Source organism: Theropithecus gelada, chromosome 1 (genome assembly GCF_003255815.1).
Source record: "Theropithecus gelada isolate Dixy chromosome 1, Tgel_1.0, whole genome shotgun sequence".
Lineage (NCBI taxonomy): Eukaryota > Metazoa > Chordata > Mammalia > Primates > Cercopithecidae > Theropithecus > Theropithecus gelada.
Window position 1 is genome coordinate 43,006,507 of NC_037668.1, and position 22,402 is coordinate 43,028,908.

The 22,402-nt window shown below is 49.7% G+C and overlaps 2 protein-coding genes across 6 annotated transcripts in view; one reads left to right on the forward strand and one right to left on the reverse strand.

The window, feature by feature from the left end:
• LOC112612526 overlaps positions 1-7,814 on the reverse strand; it is a 26,755-nt gene extending 18,941 nt beyond the window's left edge. The window contains exon 1 of the mRNA XM_025367170.1: positions 7,665-7,814. Coding sequence (XP_025222955.1) covers positions 7,665-7,787 — 123 coding nt within the window. The 5' untranslated portion in view covers positions 7,788-7,814. The remainder of the gene's footprint in view (positions 1-7,664) is intronic.
• Positions 1,712-22,402, forward strand: part of TMEM51 (transmembrane protein 51) — a 77,925-nt gene continuing 57,234 nt past the window's right edge. For 2 of the 5 annotated variants that reach the window (XM_025367100.1, XM_025367126.1), the window contains exon 1: positions 9,086-9,317. The gene's annotated coding sequence lies outside the window, so the exon portion shown is untranslated. Of the gene's footprint in view, positions 1,723-7,876; positions 8,161-9,085; positions 9,318-22,402 lie in introns of those variants that run through there. The other 3 variants (XM_025367108.1, XM_025367090.1, XM_025367117.1) reach the window with 3 other exon arrangements.

A 22,402-nucleotide genomic window follows, 5' to 3' on the forward strand; every position in this document is an offset into this window, starting at 1 on the left:
CTATTATGAATCTTCATGATTTATGAAATTAATTTAGAAAGTGTCAGCTAGTGGCTGTTGTTTTCTGAGTTTGAATGGGGTGCAGTATTTCCTGTGACCCCTCAGTCATGGAAGTTCTTACAGACTTCTTCATTTGAACCCTACAGAAGCCCTGGGGGTGGGGGAGGAGGAGCAGAGAGAGTTATTCAGTCAACCCATCTGTATTGAGTACTTCTTACGTGCCCTGTGCTATTCTAGGTATTGGGGGTACTGCAGTGAACCAAACAAATGAAAATCCCTCTCCTCATTCATTATTCCCCAATACACGTATAGGGAAACTGAAGCTCAGAAAAACTACGATTTGCTCAAAATCACACAAGAAGGAAGTGATGGAACTGGAGGTTGAACCCAGGTCTTCTGACCTCGAGGCCACCGATTTTCTGACCAAATTTTGTTGTCTATCCTGGACATCAATTCCAGAGCAAACGGCATATGCCGGAGATTCTGTGTTCAACGTTTTAAGCAACAGTTCTTTTTTTTGGTTGGTTGGTTTTTATTTTTTAGACAGGGTCTCACTCTGTCACCCAGGCTGGAGTGCAGTGGTGCCACCTAGCTCACTGCAGCCTCGACCTCCCAACTTCAAGTCATCCTCTCACCTCAGTTCCCCAAGTAGCTGGGACTACAAGCACCTGCTACCACACCCAGCTAATTTTTGTATTTTTAGTAGAGACCGGGTTTCACCATGCCCACGCTAGTCTTGAACCCCTGGCCTCAAGTGATCCACCCACCTCAGCCTCCCAAAGTGCTGGGATTACAGGCGTGAGCCATCGCGCCCAGCTAAGCGGCCATTACTAACTGGGGCTGATTCCTCTGCCACCGGGGAAACAGTTGGCAATGTCTGGAGACAGTTTGGTTGTCATAGCTGGGGAAAGGGGTGCTACTGGCATCTGGAGAGTAGAGCCAGGGAAGCTGTTTGGCATCCTGCAATGCACCAGACAGTCTCCCACGACAAAGAATTGCCCAGCCTGAATGTCAATAGTGCCCAAACTGCAAAACTCTAATCTAAAGATCTCAAAGAGTCACAACAAAGACGACTGCTACCCAGACAACATTGCATAATACTGAACTTCCACCCAAGTACACACAATGACAGGTAGGGTAAGAGCAGGTACACTGTTGGTTGAGGGCTTATGGTTGTTGTGACGTGGGTACAAAGAACCATCCACTCTGCTATGTCAATACTGGGAGGCTTCTCTGCAGGGGAGGGGATGGGGACAGTTTGGATGGTAGGAAGGAGAGACCGGTGGGCTGCTCACAAGAAGATGCAGAAAGGGCAGCAGGAATATTGTGACTTCCGCTCTATGACTCTGCCTCATCTGTTTCTCCTAAAGAACCCTGGTAACCTCCTGCCTTTGTGTAGAAATGAGCAAGAAAGCAGACCAGGACATGCAAAGCCCTTTGAGGAACAGCAGGGAAACCAGAAGGATCTTCAGTCACATCCTGAATGTGCAAGAAACACAATTTCCACTCTCGAAACTAGACTGAATTTCTATCTCAAGTCCCCATCCTGCTGGTGGAAGACACCTAGCCGTAATTAACCAGGGCCTCCCTACCTCTTGCCCTGGGTTGTATCTAAATTTGTTGTTGGGGCAGAGGAGGCTCAGAAAGTGCCAAGGCCTGGGCAGGGGGCAGCGTCTGGTGCCCCCTGACACCTGCTGCCTTGGCCTCACTTCTGTCTTCCTGGTGGCAGATGCAGCTGCCTAGGCCTCCTGGAAGTCTCCGTGCCTGGCTTCTTTCTCCTCCTCTCAGCTTCTTCCTCCCTCCTCTGGGGCACATGGGAGATGTTGGCAGAGCTTGGTAAACTTCTGCAAGGCTGCGTCACCCCTCTGCCAATTACTCCCTCCCCCACCGCATCTGTGCCTTGGTAGGGGAGGAGCAGGCACTCTGCTGAGCTTGCCCGCAAGCCACACTTATGAAGCTAGTGTGGGGCTGCTGCTTGGCCACCACTCACCTCCCTAGCCCCACTTCATCGTGACTCATCCACTCTTCTTAGATCATCTGCCCAGACCCCTGGCCCAGGGCCCTTGACCTCATCTCAGTCATGGGGAAATGACTCTTGCATCTTGCTCAGTCTTCCAGGTGTCTTGTTAATGACACAAATGTTTATTCCTAGAAGCCTCTGGGACTTCTGCTTTTGAAACTCAAAGCCCAGGCTCTTGTAATGCCAAAGAATTGGTTCTTGAAACTCAAAAGCATCTCTGCTTTTCCGCTGGATGAGGCTTTCCCCTGAAGAAGAACCACTGTCTGGAAAGAACAAAAGGAAGGAAAAAAGACTTACATCAAGTGAAATACTATCCCACTACAGCAGCATGGTGGAGTACGTGGGCAACCAGGACCATGACAGGCATGGAAGATACTGTCATTGCTTCTCCCTTTGGGCCCTTCTGTCCCCAGGTTTGTGACCCATTCTCCAAACCTGGATCAAGGAGTCCCATCTGAAGGATGTCACAAGCACCAGTGAGAGCCAGGGTAGAGAAGTTGCGAGAACACAGCCTCCAGGCAGCCTGGGTCCATGCCCAGACCCCAGCTTTGCCAGCTCAGTGTTCATCGTCAAGTCACTTAACCTCTCTGTGTTTCAGTTTTCCCATCTGTGAAAAGGGGAAATATAGTACGTTCCTCATGTGGTGATGAGCCTGATCAAATGCAGCAGGCCTTGGACAGTGTGTAGCAGAGTGCCTGGCCCTGGTCAGCACTGTATGACGGTTGGCTGCTATTATTGTTGTCATTGGCTTATCCAAGGTGTGAGTGGATTTCCTTGGAATCCCATCCCACAGGGCCTTTGGGCAGTTAGTTAATTAGCAGAGGGCCAGGGCACCCATGCCTGGCCTCTGGCATTACTCCTCAGCTGCCTATCAAAGCTTCAAAGGGACTCTCTTAGTGTCCTTTTATTGTGAGAAACAAAAACTCATCAGGAAAGGAAATACCTGGGAGAAAGAGAACTGGAGGGCCAGCAGTAACCCAGGTTGCTTCTTTCTCCTCTCCCTCTGCAGTTGGCTTTCCTGCTTCAGTGTGTGCCAGTCCAACGTGGCAGGTTCCCTGGGCTCGAGGTTACCTGCTGCAGAGACCTGCTGGGGGCTTCTGACAGTCACTGGCATCCTTCCTGTTGTCAAAGCCTCCATTTGGTCCAGGTGTCTTCACCAACCCCCAGGTGACTCCAGGTGAGTCCTGAGAGTCTACGCCCATTTTGAGGGTCCTTGCCCATGACAGGCATATGACCCAGTTCCGACAAAGGAGGTATCGCGGAAGTTTACTGGGAGCTTCTGGGAAAGATTTCGTCACTGATGAAAAGGAGACCCGCGGGAAGATGAGAGAGCATGGAGCCTGGGGGATGATGAGTAAGGAGGCTGAGCTCATGAGAAGAGCCCACCCCCTTCGGAAGTCCGGCATGTCCTTGCAGAGAAGGCTGGACCGCATGAGGGGACAGCAGTGACCCACTGAATTGCTGACTTTACAATATAGAGAATGGATTAAAGGGGGAGGGTTTGGGAGCAGGACACCAGTTAAGAAGCAGCCAGATGAATTGCAATCATGCTGAGGCTTAGAGGGAAGTTTCTACAAGCTGCAGCACAAGAGGAGATGGGGTGATAGGGAGGTAGAATTGCTGGCCGGCTGTTCCCAGGGGTCTCAAGAGCTTGTACCCCAGTGCTATGATGTCCTCAGAAGCTCCGTTCTCGGCTGTCTACACACGTCCAGTTACACTGGTAACTCAGGTAGAAACACATTTCCAGAATCAACGTTTTTCAGGAAATGGGACAAAACTGTTTTATTTAAACTAATGGTCCAACTATCCAATTTTGCTTTGCGCTACGTGAGCATAATTTGTCTGCCACACAGACCTGATTCAACCTTCAGCGGGGCTGGGCCAGTATGTCACCAGTGAAACCTACATGCAAGACACATCCCTTCCCGGTGACTCATGTGCACCGTTTCAGGAAAGGCCAGGTTGAAAGTGCACATATGTGATTTACTGCTGACTTTCACAAGAGTCATACAGCAGAGACGTTGCTCAGCTTCTCACAGGTTTAGAAACGAGCCCACATTAAGAGTAAGTCGGGGCCGGGCACAGTGGCTCAAGCCTGTGATCCTAGCACTGTGGGAGGCTGAGGCAGGCAGATCACTAAAGTCCAGGATTTTGAGACCAGCCTGGGTAACATAGCAAGACCCCCATATCTACAAAAAAAATTTAAAAATTAGCCGGGTGTGGTGGCGCATGCTTTTAGTCCCAGCTGCTCAGGAGTCTGAGATGGAAGAATCACTTGAGTCCAGGAAGTGGAGGCTGCAGTAAGCCGAGATTATGCCATTGGACCCCAGCCTGGGTGACAGAGAAAGATCCTGTCTCAAAAAACAAGTCAGTAGGAAGAGAGAGTGACCTGCTCAGGACCAAGCAAGGGAAAAGAGTAACAGATGGCAGAGAAGAGAGCAAGCAAGGGAGGACATAGGGACAGATAATAGGAGGATATGCTCCTGGTGGACAATACAGGTGGTTCCCAGCCAACTTTATTATCAACACATCCTCACTGAAAAATAAAATTACCTCCCCAACACACACACACACCTCCCTCAGTTTCTAAGGGTAACCTGTTTAGTTTGATTCCTCCCATAGTCTTTCTGTACTTAATCAAATATATATATACACACACACACACACACATATATATATGTGTATATGTATACACACATTTTAAAAGATGTAGACATATATATGTGTGTGTGTGTATATATATATGTCTACATCTTTTTAAAAAGTCATTTGTGAGCTGGGCATGGTGGCTCATGCCTGTAATCCCAGCACTTTAGGAGGCTGAGGTGGGTGGATCACTTGAGGTCAGGAGTTCAAGACCAGCCTGACCAATATGGTGAAACCCCGTCTGTACTAAAAATACAAAAAATTAGCAGGGCATGGTGGCGTACGCCTGTAATCCCAGCTACTCGGGAGGCTGAGGCAGGAAAATCACTGGAACCCAGGAGTCGGGGGTTACAGTGAACTGAAATAGCCCCACTGCACTCCAGCCTAGGTGACAGAGTGAGACTTCATCTCAATAAATAAATAAATAAATAAATAAATAGCTATTTGTGTAGTATCATCACTTTTAGTGTCCTTCTCAGTGAATGATACATCTTGGACATTCTTTCACATCAGATAGCTCTACCTCATTCTTTCTGGTGATTTCATAGTGTGCCAGCACGAGTCTATGCCACAATTTACTTAGCATAGCTCCTAGTGCTGGGCATTGAGGTTGGTGACCATTTTTCACCATTACAATTAATCAGCAATGAAAACCCTTGGACGTATATTCCTGAGCACATGTGTGAGTTGTTCTGCATGATGATCTATTTCTATAAACTGATTTTCCAGCCTCACTTTCATTGATGTGCCTGGAAAGTCAGTAGCATGACAGACTTGGGTCTTGGTCACTGACCAGGGACAGTCGAATATTTTTCAACACTGTCATTATTTACCCATTCAGCCAGAAAGAATAAAAATGTAATGCCATGGGAATTCTCAGAACAGCATCCTCTCCTCTTTGAATGCAGGCTTTCAGAACTAGACAGGCTAATGCTCCCAACAACTCATGTTCAGGCCACACTGGGCACTTTGTCACATACTAGTTCACCTGATCCCCGAGTTAGCCCTGGAAAATGGGTATTATTAGCATAGAGATGCTAATAATTTTTTTGATACATGAGGAAACTGAGGCTCAGAGAGGACAAGACATCTGCCCAAGGTCACACAGCTCACAATGACAGAGGATTCAGAAACCAAAGACGAAGGTGATGGAATCCTGCCTTCTTTCTAAATCCATGACGTAGGCTATATCATGGTGTCTCTTCAGAGGTTTACCGTGAACAGTTAGCTAAAAAAGCAGGTGCAGTGAACATCTGCCTAGGTGACTGAGTTTGCAGGATGTATTAGTTTCCTCCTGCTGCTGTGACAAATTGTCCCAAACTTCATGGCTTAGAACAACACAGTTAACTATCTTCTTACAGTTCTAGAGGTCAGATGTCCAAAACGGACCTGCAAATGCCTTCCCACCTCCAAATCATAAGGCAGACCCAAACCTGCCTTTTTGTGGATGCCAAGAGCTCCTTCTGGATGCTCTGGCTGAGACTACATTCCTTTCCTTTTCTAGCTCCTAGAGGCTGCCCACATTCCTTGGCTATTGATCCTTGTCCAGCAACTGTAGCATTCTGATCTCTACTTCCATCATCAGGTCTCTCTCTCTAACTGTGACCCTCCTGCCTCCCTCTTGTAGGAACCCTTGTGACAACACTGGACCCACCAGAAAGATAAAGGATAACCTCCCTGTCCCAACATCCTTAACGGGATCCCATCTGCAAAGTCCCTTTTGCCACATAACCAGTTCTGGGGATCAGGTTGTGAACATCTTTGAGAAGCTATTATTCTGCCTGTCACCCAAGGGGGTTCCTAGCAGAGTGATTTAGAGCGAGGGCCCTGCAAAGACCTCAGATTCAAATACTTTATCACTTGCTAGCAGATCCAGTACCTAACTTCTCCGAGTCTTAACAGCCTCACCTGAAAAACTGGAATAATAGAATCTTCCTTCTAGGGCCGTTTTGAGTATCAAGTAACACAATGTATGACATGCACGTGAAACACAGTGTTCAATAAAAGGTAGGGAAGTGTCAGAGAAACTAACATGTAGAGGGAGAGGGCTGTGGAGGGGAGGAGGATAAGGAGAAACATGCTTTCTTTGGTAGCTTCTTCAGTTTTGCCTGGGCCTCAGCTTTGGCTGAGAATTTCGTCAGCCACTCCCCAGATCAGCCAGGGTGAGCCTGCTTAAATGGAACACTTTGAAGATGATATCCTGTGATACACAAGACCTGCCCAGTTGGGTCTGCAGTAGAGTGGGACGGGTCTGGGATGATCCTGGCATGGAAAAGTACAGCAGCTCTTCGCCTTCAGATTAGGAGCTGGGACTGCAGTTCTGACATTATCACCCTCCTGCCCCCATCCCAGGCCTCTCCAAAGTCTGTCTTGCAGAGTCAAATGAAAACCAGATTCCTGGTCTTATCTGAGAGCTACGTGACTGTTTCCTGTCACTCCTTTGGAGCCTGGGAAGGTCCCCACATGCATTGTCTAAACTTTAGGATGAATACACACAGCTCTTAAATGGGAGCGTATTATTATAAGTACATGCCTACACAAAGGGTTCTCCCCATTCGCTAAAATCATGGGTTATTATTTGGGGCTTTCATTCATCCAACAAATATTCATTCAGCATTTGCAGGTGCCCAGGCAAGGTGAAACTTCTCCCAGGGTGGAGAGTATGTGCAGACAGTAGGAATTATGCTATGGGAGGGAGAGCAGAAGCTCTGGAGTGGACCAACCTGGGTCTAGATCCTGACACTTCCCAGCCGTGTTTTCACTGGGCAAAATGACCTCACCTCCTTCAGCCTCAGCTTTCTCTTCCATAAAGTGGGCATGACCAATAACCGCCTCCCAGGTTGTGAGGATTAAATGAGATGGTTCAGGGGATGTCGGTGGTAACCCCGTGCGTGGTTCATAGTAAGTAGGTGAGGAATAGCAGTTGCTGTTATAGACATGGAGACTGTTTCCCCAAATGTCTTCCCACCCCCAAATCATAAGGCAGATCCAAACTTGCCTTTTTGTGGACGCCAAGGTTCTGTTGAGCTGTTAGGGTGCAAGTTAAGAAGCCAGAATAGCGGGGTGGGGGGAGAAATGCCCACATGTTTCCACTCTGCAGGTATACACACGTGGACACCATATGTACCCATGAATTCCGCCTTTGGAAGTGAACTTGATTGCAGCCTATTTTCGTCTGGAGGCGGTGGATTCCCGGTAGGAGGCGCCTTCAGTCCTCGGCTCGATCCTGTGACGCCCGCCAGCTGCCTATCTGCTTCTCAGTGTTTGAACTCCAAAGGGCTGGACGCTCACCCAAGAAGGGGACCCCGGCCTGACCTCTCTCGAAATTCAAAAAAAAATCTAAGGTTGAGCGAGGGAATGGGAGCCGGCTCTTCCCTCTGTGTTTAGAATCCACGTTTTTTGGCGGTCTGGCTGAAACCAGCCCACCCTAGTTCGGGCGCCAGAGCAATGCGGTTCCGAGGGCAAATCTCCAAGGGGCGGAGGCAGAACCGCGGGTAAGAGGCGTCCGCGCAGACTTCGGGTTTGCCCTCCCCGGAGCCAGGACTCGGCGGCAGCTCTGGGCCTCCCTGGATCCGAACAGAGACTGGCTGCCCGTCTGCCACTCGCGGGCTGGGAGAACGCCAGCCGGTGCCTTGCCGGGAAAGCTCTCGGCAAAGCTGGGGATGAGCCCTCCGCAGGGGAAGCTCCCGGTGGAGCGCGTCCCCATCCAGTGCCCGCGCGCAAGAACCCGGAATGGGCCCCACCTGGACCGGGACTCAGGCATGCGAGCCCGAGAGCTCCCTGGGGACCAGGCATCGGGTGGGGACCCTGGACGAGGGGGTGAGCTGACTCGGTTTTTAAAAACTCGCTTCTTCCTTCCCTACTTCTGCCCATCGCTCACCTCGCTGGGCACCAGCCCAGGGCAGAAGTGGGAGGAGGCGGTGGCCTCCCCAGGAAGGAGGAGAGGTGAGTGTCTCGCCAGGTAAAGGCTGGCGGAGCTGTGCCTCGGCGTCTGCGCCTGGTGTGGGACGGAAGCGGGTCTCCCAGCTCTACTTAAACCCCTAAAACCTGGGACTTCTGGCTTGAGACATTCCCCGACCACCACCCGTCACACACACGCGCGCACATACACACGCATGCACACCGATTATCTGGGCCCTAGGGAGGATGGGGGAGCAGGGCTCTATTTTCTCCCGGCCCCATCTTATCCAACTCGGCTGGCAAGGGTGGGGAAGAACTTAGGCCCAGCCCCCGGCCCGCACTCAGCGTACTCCAGCGGCGTACGCTGGGGAGTGGGCGCCCGCCCCGCTCAGCTGCGATCCCTCGCCTCGGGCCCGGGGGTGGCGCCGAGGGCCGGGAGGGAGGGTCGGCCGGTGGGCGGTGCTTCTCGGGGCTGGAGGCTGCTCCCGGCCGGCGCCGCCCTCCGCCTCCTGCGGTCCCTCCCTCCCTCACGCCGGCGCTCCCAGGCCGCGCTTCCTGCGTCCCCATCGCGGTCCCCGAGAGGGCAGTTCGCCCTCTCCGCTACCGCGTTCCCTAGGCTGAGAATCCCCCGAATTCCAGCCCCGCCATCGCGGCGCCCCCCGAGGAGGTCGCCCGGGTGGGGCGCGGGGGTCGCGAAGCCCCCAGCCCCGGGCCGCCCAGCCGAGACGGAGCCGGACCCGCCGCCTCCCGGGTGAGTCTGAGCCGCCGCGCCTTGCGCCCGCCGCTTCCCGCGGAGCGCTGTGGGTTCCCCTCCGGGCCGGGTAAGGGGGCCGAGGCCCGTCTGGGTCGCCTGTCCGTCCGTCCGTCCGTCCGCCGAGTGCTTCCCGTCTGGGGTCGACCACCTGGAGGACTCCGCACCCCGCACCCTCTGCGGCCGCGCCCCGCCGGTGCAGGACACTCCCGCCTCCCGGGCACCGCGCCCGGCCAGCTGGCCTCGGCTGGGGAAGGCAGCTGGCCTTGGGGGCCCCCTGTTGGCGGGGACAGGTGCTCTCCGCCCAGCGGGCTTCGAACCCTTGTCCTCGTCAGAAGCGCTTTCAGCGCGTGGTTAGGAGCAGAACTTCCTAGTAGGTCCCAGGAAACCACCTTGGCACTTTGCTCGCGCATCCCTTACTCTATGGAAGTCGGGCCCTTTTAGGCATTTAGATTCGCATGTGTGCGCGCGCGCGCGCGCGCGCGTGTGTGTGTGTGTGTGTGTGTGTCGCTCTACAAGCAAACACGGGGGTAAAGAATCTGGCGTGAACAAAGTGGATTTAAAGTCCTTCCCTGAGCGCATCGATCGGTTTCTTCATCTGTGAAATGGACATGATAACGTACCAGGGTGCGGTGGGGCATTCATGCCCAGCACCCAGCAAGCACTCCGTGGTAAGTTAGGTTACGCATAAATCAGATCTCAAATCAGCGCACAAACGGGAGGCGCTTGGCCCGGCGCGCCAGGTCTGCATTACAGGATAATGGTCTCTTTCCCAACCAGGGGTGGGGGCAAGAGACTTGACCCCTCCCCCACGGTTTCCCCAGGGAGCAGCCCTGGGGTGCCCTGCTCAGCGTTCCGAGGTGCCTGTGACGGTGCGTGGTACTGCACGTCCTTCCCAACAGAGCGGGAGGTCTGGCTGCTGGCAACTCCGGCGCTGCCGGAGTAGGGTGGGCGGGGACGAGGTGGGCGGGGCCGGGACCCGAACCGGCGGAGGTAGGTCAGCGGGTGGAAGGATTGCCCCTCTAGGGCCAGCCGGCTTCTGGCTTTCCTTTTGAATGGGCTACCTGGAGAACAGCTTGTCTAGGGAACTGTTGGCCCTGAACTGTGAACAGCTTTCACACCCCGGAAACCTGTCGCAGGAGGGTCCTGACCTATTGGGACAGAGCCCCTGTCCCTCCAAATATCTCACTCCACCCATTGAGAGGTAACCCCAGACTAGGAGAAAAGGCCAAAGAAAGAGAAAAAGAGGAGGCTGGTGGTGAATCTGCTCCTCATGGCTTCGGAGCTGACAGCTCCCTGTTCGGGTATCTGGGGTCTGCCCCACTGATCCAGAGCCCAGGAGTCTCAGGGAGCCCCTAGCCTAGGGAGGGAGTCAGGGATACTTATGACAAGTGTTGCAGAATTGGCAATACAGTCAGGCCACACCACTTGCTGGCTGTGTGACCTGATCTCTCTGAGCCTCAGTTTCTTCATCTGTAAAATGGGATGATGACCTCCAACAGCAAGGTGGGGTATTTGTGCCTAGCACATTTAGTACTCTATAGTAAGATATGTCACAGGGCTTATGCAAGAACAGAAGAAAGGAAATAACTCAGGAGGTCCTGCTAAGAAAAGAGTATTGGAGTATTCATCAGGGAACTGGAGTCCCCCCAGGGGACAGTGGAGGAAGGGTGTCTGGGCAGATGGAAACACACAGGCAAAAGCACAGAGACAGAAGAGTGCCTGGAGTGTGCCGGGCTGGGGAAGGTGCTCAGGCAGTGGAGGGTGCGGAAATGTAAAGGGAATGGAGGCTCTGGAGTGAGCTGGACTGGACAGGTGGGGCCTTTCTTGGAATCATTCAACATATGTTGGCTGAGCACCTTCTGTGGGCCAGGCACTGTTCTAGGTGCTCAACAAAGATGAACGACATGGAGAAAGATGTCCCTTTCATTCAAGTTGTCTAAGCAGGGAAGTCATCTGATCCCATCCATACATGAAGAAGATAATCCTGGCTGCCTGGAAGTAGGTGAGGATCCTGGAGAAGACTCCTAGGAGAGAGAGGCTGGCCTGTGGGTTGGTGGGGGTGGTGGGAATGAATGGGGGAGCTGGATGGGAGGCCAATACAGGAAGCAGAGAGTAACATGTGGCCTTCACTCATGACTGCTGGTCAAGGGTAAGACTCTGGGGTTCTACATGAGGCCCAGACTGCCAGCCTGGTCTTCTGCCAGAGAGAAGTAGTGAGTGAGTGTCTGGGATATTGGCAGGACCCAAGCCCCTCCAGCTGCGACTTTCTGGTTCTGTGGCTCCAGATGTCACGAGGCCTGGGAGTTTCTCTGTCTGCGTGAGGGATGGGAAAGCTGGAGCAGAGGCCAGCTGGAGCTTCTGAGGCTCCCGTTTTAATAGGATGTGTTTCTGGTCAGTGTTCCTCCCTCCCTCTGCAGGGCTGGCTGTAAACCCCTCAGACCTCTTGGGCTGGAAGAGGCCAGAGTGTGAGGAGCTTTAGTGTGGATTCTCTTCCTCCAGCCCCAAATTAAGGTGGGAGTCATGGGAACGAGAAGCATTGTCTCCCTCGGTGCCAGGAAAGTTGCAGAAGTTTAGATGCCTTCTGACTTGGGATGTGGTATGGGGGCTGCTTCTGGCCGCTGACTTTTGCTTTCGCTTTTGTTTCCGCTTTGAAGCTTGGAGGAATCCTCCTTGCCGTGAAAGCTGTGAGAATATCCTCCTCCATGCTTTAAGTCTCCCTTTGCTTGGAGGGAAGAGGAAGATCCTAGAACGTCTCAGGTGCGGAGGACCTTCAGGTCATCAGAGACATCATTCTCATTTGACAAACAAAACTCAGAGAGGGGATGGAACTTACCCAGGGACACACAGCAGTTCAGCAGCAGAACTGGGACTGGAACCCAGCCCTCCTGACTCCCTTTTAGGGTCCTTTGTGTTCACCTAGGAGGCCTGGCCACATTTAGGACCAAGACTCTTTTGGGCCCCAGGTTTCTCAACCTCTCAGTCTTTCAAGTGGCTCCGTGGAGTAGAGCTCCTCCCCAGGCTGGACAGGTGGCCCAGCCTACCCTGCCAATGTTTTATTCTCCCTTCGCCTGGATTGAGCCCTCGCTGCCATGGCCACCCCTCCTGGGAGCTCTTGCTCCTGAGAAAGAAACCGGTCATTTGTTTGGAAGAAACAAGCCACCTGTTTGGTTTCCCAGTACCAGGCCACACAGCCCTGTCCCTCCCAGACGGCCCCAAGATGCTGACCAGAGATAGCCCTCTGAGGGTCTCTCCTGAGCTCCCCTGACCCTCGACTCCTCCTCCCCTCAGCTCCCGCCTCAAGACTGCTGGTTTGCCCTCGCCTTCTATCTGTGATGTTTACTTGGGCGGAGCAACCTGAAGTCTCCACATTCTCTCTTGCCCTGGATTTATCAGACTTAGCAGCCCTTAAACCTGAATGCTGGAAGCTTTAGATCTTAGAATATCAGGGCCAGAGGGATCTTAGCCATCAGAAAATCCACTCTGCTTATTTGACAACTGGGGAGACCAAGACCCAGGGAAGAGGAGACTCGCCTGAGATCACAGCTGGGACCCGAATCCGAGGTTCCGGAGTTTGTCTCGAATGATTTTGAGGATGATTCTTGAAAAACAAAACAGAGCACCCTCCCCCTCCAAGATCCCCTTTCTCTCTGCACTCCACACTACCAGGTGTTTTTGTGGTGTCTCTGGTGACATGGCCAGGAGGAGTGAGGGCTGAGGGTCCTGAAAGATGAGGCGTGCGCATTGAGGAGTGTATCTGTGCATTTCCAGGTCCTGTCTGTTCAAACTGGCATTAACACCATGGCAGGAGCTAGTGAGTGCATTTATCTGGCACTCCCTTAGCCAGACTTGATAATGTGCCTTTGGATGGCAGGCTTTTAAAGTTGTTTTCGTCCCCCGATTACAAAAGAAGTACGTGTTCCTTGTAAAAACGAGCAGATGACATCGTGAAGGCTGGCGACTACCGTTAATATTGTGGCGTTTTATTCAGGTTTTTGTTTGCTGAGCTGTTTCATGTCCTGGTTTGTTGTTGTTTTGTTTTTGAAAAAATAGAGACAAGGTCTCTGTGTGTTGCCCAGGCTAGTCTCGAACTCCTGGGTTCAAGTGATCCTCCCACCTCAACCTCCCAAAGTGCTGAGATTCCAGGCAAGAGCCACTATGCCCAGCCCGTATCCTGGTTTTTCAATTTATCGTTACAGTGCCTGTTATCTTCATGTGATAATATGAGTGACTTCACACAGGGTCTAACCTGTGGGTCTCACGTGTTTCCACCCCTTGATGGCCAGCAGGTATTCCCTTGGCCTAAACCCTGTGACGCTGTGCAAAGTGCAAAGACATTTCTGATTCGCCACTGTGGGAGTCCAGAGGGCCAGTTTCCTGCATCACTGTGGGGTTTGGGAAAGCAATTCTCTCTGAACTCTTAGAAATGGAAGCCATGGCTATCTGGGCGTGATGGGTGTGACCCAAATTCACACAGAGGGAGGGAGAGAGCTTTGTTTCTTCTGACTTTTACGTATTTATTTATTTTTGCTGTGTTTGTTTTAACCCATCCAAGTGCTGCCACCCCACCATCACTGCCCCTTGCCCCAAATCTCCCTGGGATTAGGCATAGGGTTAGGCAAGTGCAGGTCTCTAGAAAAATCGGTATTTGGCATACTCATCTCCAAACCCTGGCTCTTGCAGAGGAGGTGTTTCAATGGCAAAGATGTGCAGAGAATTTGCTTCCTAGTGGGGTGATTCAGGTAGGACACCCCACCCTGGGGACAGGATGGGGTACGGTCTCTGTCACTGTCTACCAGGATCACAGCTTTGTTAATGCCATAAATCGTCAGTACTGGAAGTACTAGTGTCTTGGAGATTTTCTAAGCTCATGTTTACAGACTGTGGACAGCCACTTATTAGTGGATTTTGGCATCGTTAAGTGGTTTTCCGCTGGCTTTTTAAAAGTGAAGTAGAAGACAGTGGACTAGAAAAGAGAATGCATTTCCTGTGGCGAGAAATATTCACTAGTAAAACTTTAAGTTACCTGTTTGTGGATGCGCACTGAGTCACTAGGTAAAAACGTATTTCCTACTGCACTACCTGTTTGTGGATGCGCACTGAGTCACTAGGTAAAAACGTATCTCCTACTGCACAGTAAGAACCTTGGGCAATGTAGCTCCGGTTCACTGGTTTTTATACTGTGATCCTGGGAAACCTTGGATGGGTCCTAGAAGCAACTCAGGGGTTTGCAGGGACAGGGCTGAGTGGTGGAGGTGGGGCCAACAGGAAGGAAGCTCGGCTTATGCTAAGGATACAAAACATCCACTTTTAAAAACTCTGTGACTTTAAAAATAAAACAGAAAGTTGGAAGCCATTGTTCATCTAGCCTCCTCAATTCTTAGAAGAAGAAACGGAGGCCACAAAACAGAGAGGCTGGGGCCTTTGCTGCGGGAGGAGGTGGCACTCAGGCCTCACATTGAGGAGAATCTACAAATGTGGGCCCTTGACCCCTCCACAAATGAGCGACTCAAATCACACGTTCACGATGCAGGCTGTGACCCCTACAGGCCCCACTGTCGTGTGCACCAGGAATTCACGTTTATCCCAAAGCCTGTCACTCTCACGCCAACAGCCCAGTTTATATTGCTGAGATGCGCAAAGCATTAATTTTTTCAATGCCACATTTCAAACAAAGAAGTGTTAATAACCCTGTTCTGGCATTTCTTTTTTTGTTTTGTTTTGTTTTATTTTTTGAGACAGAGTCTTGCTCTGTCGCCAGGCTAGAATGCAGTGGTACAATCTTGGCTCACAGCAACCTCCACCTCCCCGGTTTAAGCAATTCTCCTACCTCAGCCTCCCGAGTAGCTGGGATTACAGGCACACGCCACCACACCCAGCTAATTTTTTTTTTTTTTTTTGAGACGGAGTCTCGCTCTGTCGCCCAGGCTGGAGTGCAGTGGTACGGTCTTGGGTCACTGCAAGCTCCACCTCCCGGGTTCATGCCATTCTCTTGCCTCAGCCTCCTGAGTAGCTGGGACTACAGGCACCGGCCATCACGCCTGGCTAATTTTTTGTATTTTTAGTAGAGACGGGGTTTCACTGTGTTAGCCAGGATGGTCTCGATCTCCTGACCTCGTGATCCACCCGCCTCGGCCTCCCAAAGTGCTGGGATTACAGGCATGAGCCACCGTGCCCAGCCTAATTTTTGTATTTTTAGTGGAGATGGGATTTCACCATGTTGGCCAGGATGGTCTTGATCTCTTGACCTCGTGATCTGCCCGCCTCAGCCTCCCAAAGTGCTGGGATTACAGGCATGAACCACCACACCTAGCCCTCTTCTTTTTTTAATGTCCCCAGAGCTTTACCACTGGAAGCTTCCCAGGCCCATCCTCTGACCCGAGAGGCCTTTGAGATGATAAATCCAGGATCACCAAATCCTGGCAGAACCTGGCAGAATGAGAACTCACCACATGGGGCAAGTTCTTGTTTTTAAGATCATGGACTCACATAATGTGCAGTTTTAGATGTCTCCGGGAGGTTTTGCTATTTCCTCTACTCAACAGGTAAAATTAGGTGGCTCTAAATCTTGGGGAATTTTATGTCTTTTCTGTGTTTTTCTCCTCACATCTGGTCTAGGGAGGGGTGCAGAGAAGCGGGTGGGATTTACTTGCCTTACCTTATCCTACGTTTTCCTCATTAGACCTGTGCTGGTTAGGGTGTGGGGCATGGTTTGTTGACATTTGGTGCAGGAAAATGACTTTGTTTTATTTTATTTATTTATTTATCTATTTATTTATTTTGAGACAGAGTCTCACTCTGTTGCCCAGGCTGGAGTGCAGTGGTGCAATCTTGGCTCATTGCAACCTCTGCCTCCTGGATTCAAGTGATTCTCCTGCCTCAGCCTCCAGAGTAACTGGGACTACAGGCACATGCCACCATGCCTGGCCAATTTTTGTATTTTTAGTCCAGATAGGGTTTCGCCATGTTGGCCAAGCTGGTCTTGAACTCCTGACCTCAAGTGATCCCCCTGCCTTGGCTTCTCAAAGTGCTAGGATTACAGGCGTGAGCCACCACACCCAGCCAGAACATGATTTTAAAAAACAAAATGAACACGCAAACTTTCTTAAGTTACCATAAGATACCTCACCTATAGCTTCATTAAAACCGCCTGCAATTTGGAGAGAAGCCATTAGGTACTAGAACTGCCTGTGGGTAATTATTGTTTTCAAACAGTAATTCTCTTCTTTTAGGGAAAGTTGCCTGTAGCTAAACACAGGTGCCATCACTTTAAACAAATCTTCTGATACATATGGTGTGCCAGGCACTGAGCCCAGGAACAAGGGAGAGTCAGGTCCTGCCCCCCGCCCCGATGGAGCTGATCCCCCGCGGGGGACGGCAGGGATTGTACCTTAACAACATGTGAATAAAGGTGACGAAGCACAGCCCACGAAGGAGGAGGCTTAACCCAAACTTGGAGAGTCAGGAAGGATTTTCAGAAAGAGTGCAGTCTGAGCTGAAATGGGGAGCAGGGAGGGGAGGTGCAGCCGCCGCCAAAGGTCTTCCTGGGGAGGCAACTGCATGTGCAAAGGCCCCGAGGTGTGAGACAGCTTCATTCACACAGGCCAATACTGAGTGTAGAAACGCTACCCTCAGGGCAGATGCTGATGGCACAGGTGGAAAAAGTATTTTACATAATTTCTTCCTAAAAGTCACTTCGGGGGCTGGGCATGGTGGCTCATGCCTGTAATCCCAGCACTTTGGGAGGCCGAGGAGGGCGTATCACTTGAGGTTAGGAGTTCATGACTAGCCTGGCCAACATGGTGAAACCCCGTCTCTACTACAAATACAAAAATTAGCTGGGTATGGTGGCACGCACCTGAAGTCCCAGCTACTTGGGAGGCTGAGGCACAAAAATCGCTTGAACCTGGGAGGCAGAGGTTGCAGTGAGCCGAGATGGCACCACTGCACTTCAGCCTGGGCAACAGAGTGAGACTCCCTCTCAAAAAAAATAAATAAATAAAATAAAAAAGGTCATTTTGGCTCTGGCAGTTTCTCAAAATATTAAAATCAAATCACTGTGGGATCCAGCAGTTCCACTTCTGGGTGCATACTTGTCTTAGTCCATTTGTGTTGCTGTAAAGAAATACCTGAGATTGGGTAATTTATAAAGAAAAGAGGTTTATTGGCCGGGTGCGGTGGCTCACGCCTGTAATCCCAGCACTTTGGGAAACCGAGGTGGGCAAATCACGAGGTCAAGAGATTGAGACCATCCTGGACAACGTGGTGAAACCCAGTCTTTACTAAAAATACAAAAATTAGCCGGGCGTGGTGGTGGGCACCTGTAGTCACAGCTACTCAGGAGGCTGGGGCAGGAGAATCACTTGAACCCGGGAGGCTGAGGTTGCAGTGAGCTGAGATGGAGCCACTGCACTCTAGCCTGGCAACAGCAAGACTCCATCTCAAAAAAAGAGAGAAAGAGGTTTATCCAGCCCACGGATATACAAGGCTGTACAAGAAGCATGACATCAGCATCTGCTTCTAGTGAGGGCCTCAGGAAGCTTCCGCCTCAGGCGGAAGGAGAGCAGGCGTCATGTGGTGAGAGAGAAGAGGAGAGAGGGAGTGGGGAGCAGACTCTTTAACAACCAGATCTTTGGGTACCAAGCCATTCAACAGGGATCCACCCCTATCAACCAAACATCCACCAGGCCCCACCTCCAACATTGGGGATCAAATTTCTCTTCTTTTTTTGAGACAGAGTCTTACTCTGTCACCCAGGCTGGAGTGCAGTGGCACAATCTTGGCTCATTGCAACCTCTGCCTCCTGGGTTCAAGCGATTCTCATGCCTCAGCCTCCCGAGTAGCTGGGATTACAGACATGTGCCACCATGTCCAGCTAATTTTTGTATTTTTAGTAGAGATAGGGTTTAGTAGAGACAGGGTTTCACCATGTTGGCCAGGCTGGTCTTGAACTCCTGGCCTCGAGTGATCCACCAGCCTTGGCCTCCCAAAGTGCTGGGATTACAGGCGTGGCCACTGTATCCAGCTTGGGGATCAAATTTCAACGTGAGATTTGGAGAGGACCAATGTCCAAACTATATCAATACTCAAAAGAATTGAAAACAGGTTTTTAAAGACATATTTGTACACCCATGTTTATATGAGCATTACTCATAGTAGCCAAACTATGAAAACAACCGAAGTATCCATCAAAGGATGAATAAACAAAATGTGGTCTATCCATACAATGGAATATGATTCAGCCTCCATGTGGAAGGAAATTCTGACATCATGCTGTAACATGGACGAACCTTGAGGACATCATGCTAAGTGAAATAAGCCAGTCACAAAGAGGCAGATACTACATGATTCTACTGGTATGAGGAACCTAGAGCAGTCGACATCATAGAGATGGAAAGTAGAATGTCAGTTGCCAGGGGCTGGGGGAAGGGCAATGGGGATTTAGGGTTTAATGGGTAAGGAGTTTCAGTTTTGTAAAATGAAAGCGTTCTGTGAATGCATGATGGTGATGGTTACACAGCAGTATGAATGTACTTAATGCCACTGAACTGTTCATGGAAAAATGGTTAAGATAGTCAACTTTATGTTATGTGCATTTTATCACAATAAAAAGTTGGTGGCGGGGAGTCATTTTGGAAACAAGACTCAGATATTCATTCGGCCATATCATTCACTGCGTTCTCGCTACAGACCAGGTGTTCTTCCAGGCTTTGGGGGAAAACGGTGCTAAGACAGGCTCAGTTCCTGCCTTCTTGGAGCTTACACCTTATTAGGCAGCAGGGAAGAGTCAGTCAAGTAGGAAACCAACATGTAAAATAACAAATCAATGACATGTCAAATGCACTGATCTGAAGTCTTTGCCACTTCCCTACTGCTGGCGGGATCAAGCTGAGGCTAAGCTCTTTAACTTTCTAAAGCCCGGACTTCTTAGAGTCGGCCTCGGTTAATCTTTCCAGACCTATTACTGCTGCCTTACCCCCACTTCAACTGCATCAGTCACAAGGAACCACTTTCCACCCCCACCTACCTCGTACCCCTGCTCAAAGCCAGGAACTTTGGTGGCTTTTTTCCTTTCTGTTCCTTCTGCTTTTCTTTCTAGACTGCCCAGAAGTTTCAATTCCAGAAGTTTATCCTAAGAAAACAATTAATGAGTATAAGGAGTTAGTTTCAACACTGTTATTTTTTGTAATAATAGCAACAAAATTAGAAACCCCTTTTGTTTGTTTTTAATCTGTCCAGTGACAGTCCTAGCCAAGACTCTTTAAATATATTTTTGTTTAATTTTGGAATAATTTTAGATTTATAGAAAAGTTGCAAAGGTAATATGGGGCATTTTTGTCTACCCTTCACACCCAACTTCCCCTAATGTTGGCCTTTTTTTTTTTTTTTGGTGAGACAGAGTCTCACTCTGTTACCCAGGCTGGAGTATAGTGGCATGATCTCCGCTCACTGCAACCTCCACCTCCTGGATTCAAGGGATTCTCCTGCCTCAGCCTCCCGAGTAGCTGGGATTACAGGCATGCACCACCATGCCTGGCTAATTGTTGTATTTTTAGTGTAGACGGGGAGTTTCACCATGTTGGCCAGGCTGGTCTCAAACTCCTGACTTTAGGTGATCCGCCCACCTTGGCCTCCCAGAGAGCTGGGATTACAGGTGTGAGCCACCACGCCCAGCCTAATGTTGACATCTTATATAACCGCATTATGCTTATCAAAGCTAAGAAATTGACATCACAACTAAACTACAGACTTTATTTAGATTTCACCAATTTTCCCACTGCATTTTTATTCTCCAGGATCCAATTCAAGATGCCACATTGCATTTGGTCATCTTGTCTCCTTAGTAACTTCCGAACTGTGACACTTTCTCAGTCTTTTCTTACATTTCATGACCTTGAGAACTTTGAAGAGTACTGGTTAGTGTTTTGCAGAACTTCCCTGAATTTGGGTTTGCCTGATGTCTTCTCGTGACTGTACTAGGCCTTTGGGTTTTGGGAAAGAATCCTAGAAAGGTGAAGTGTGCTTCTCATTGAATCATGTTAGAATGGAAATTATATCAGTGTAACTTCTTATTGATGACATCAGCCTTGGTCTCTTGGTTAAGGTGGTGTCTGCCATGTTTCTCTACTGTAAAGTTACTACAGCCCCTTCTTGGAAGGGTATTCTTTAACATGAGAGTGAAAGGCAACATTATAACAGAGATTATTGAAAATGATTTGTAGATTAGGCTCCTAAAATTTAAAAACTTTGATATATCAAATGATAAACTGGGGACAATATTTGCAACACAGAACAGACAAGGGATTGTGTTCTGAATACATGCAGGAGCTTTGCTTTTTTTACTCTTTTTTTCTTTTTGAGACAGAGTCTCGCTCTGTCGCCAGGCCGAAGTGCAGTGGCACGATCTCAGCTCACTGCAACCTCCACCTCCCGGGTTCAAGTGATTCTCCTGCCTCAGCCTCCCAAGTAGCTGGAACTACGGGTGTGCACCACCACGCCCAGCTAATTTTTGTATTTGTAGTAGAGACGAGGTTTCACCATGTTGGCCAGGGTGGGCTCCACCTCTTGACCTCATGATCTGCTTTCCTCGGCCTCCCAAAGTCCTGAGATTACAGGCATGAGCCACTGCACCCAGCCTGCTTTTCTAGTTAGTAAGGAAAAGCTGAATGCCCTAGTTGAGAAATGGGCTAAATAAGAAATGCTGAGGTTGGGCACAGTGGCTGACACCTGCAATCCCAACATTTTGGGAGGCTGAGGAAAGAAGATCGCTTGAGCCCAGGAGTTTGAGATCAGCCTGGGCAACGTGGCGAGACCTCGTCTCTATAAAAAATGAACAAAATTGGTCGGGCGCGGTGGCTCACGCCTGTAATCCAAGCACTTTGGGAGGCCGAGGCAGGCAGATCACGAGGTCAGGAGATCGAGACCATCCTGGCTAACACGGTGAAACCCCATCTATACTAAAAATACAAAAAAATTAGCCAGGCATGGTGGCGGGCACCTGTAGTCCCAGCTATTCGGGAGGCTGAGGCAGGAGAATGGCGTGAACCTAGGAGGCAGAGCTTGCAGTGAGCCAACACCGCACCACTGCACTCCAGCCTGGGTGACAGAGTGAGACTCTGCCTCAAAAAAAAAAAAAGAACAAAATTAGTTGGGCATGGTGGCATGCACCTGTAGTCTCAGCTGCTTGGGAGGCTGAGGTGGGAGGATTACATGAGCCGAGGAGGTAGAGGCTACAGTGAGCCGTGACTATGCCACTGCACTCTAGCCTGGGTGACCCTGTCTCAAAAAAAGAAGAAGAAATGCTGGTGGCCAATTAGAACATGGGGAAAAAATAGAATCAGTGTTCAACCTCATCGTATTAAAGGAAATGCCGAATAAAACAATGCCGTCTTTCACATAGGAAATCTAGAATGTTTTAAAAGTTTTAAAATTTTAATTTAAATAATACTAACTGGGAGGTATCGCTTTCAGGAGCTCAGCGTACAAGTATAAACTGGAGAACAGTCTGAAAATTCAGGCCCAAACCTTTAAAACACTTAGCTTTAAAACACTTTCAATTCCAAGATTTTAACCTTGTTATTAACATCTTCAATACCAAGATTTTATCCCGAGGTAACAATTTATGGTTGGATAAGGAGTTAATTTCAACACTATTTTTTTATAATAGCAATAAAACTAGAAATCAAATATATTTGCAGCAACAGGGAATTGGTGACATAAATTGCAGCTCTTTCATATACTGAAGTGGTCCTCAACCGCTAAAAATTCCAGTGTTGATGAATACTGGTGATATGAAAGATTGTTCATTATATATCAAATTTTTAAAAATTAAGGTTATACTGGGAGGCAGAGGTTGCGATGAGCCGAGATTGCACCACTGCACTCCAGCTTGAGTGACAGAGTGAGATTTGGTCTCAAAAAAATGTTAGGGTTATAAAACTATTGCAACAATATCCCATTTTTGTAAAAAAAAACAGAAAAAGTATTTTGTTTACATAGCACACAAGAAAGCATGGAGACCATCATAGATATTTATCAGCAGTTATGGATGGGAGTGGCCATGGGGGGTTTTGATATTCTTTCTG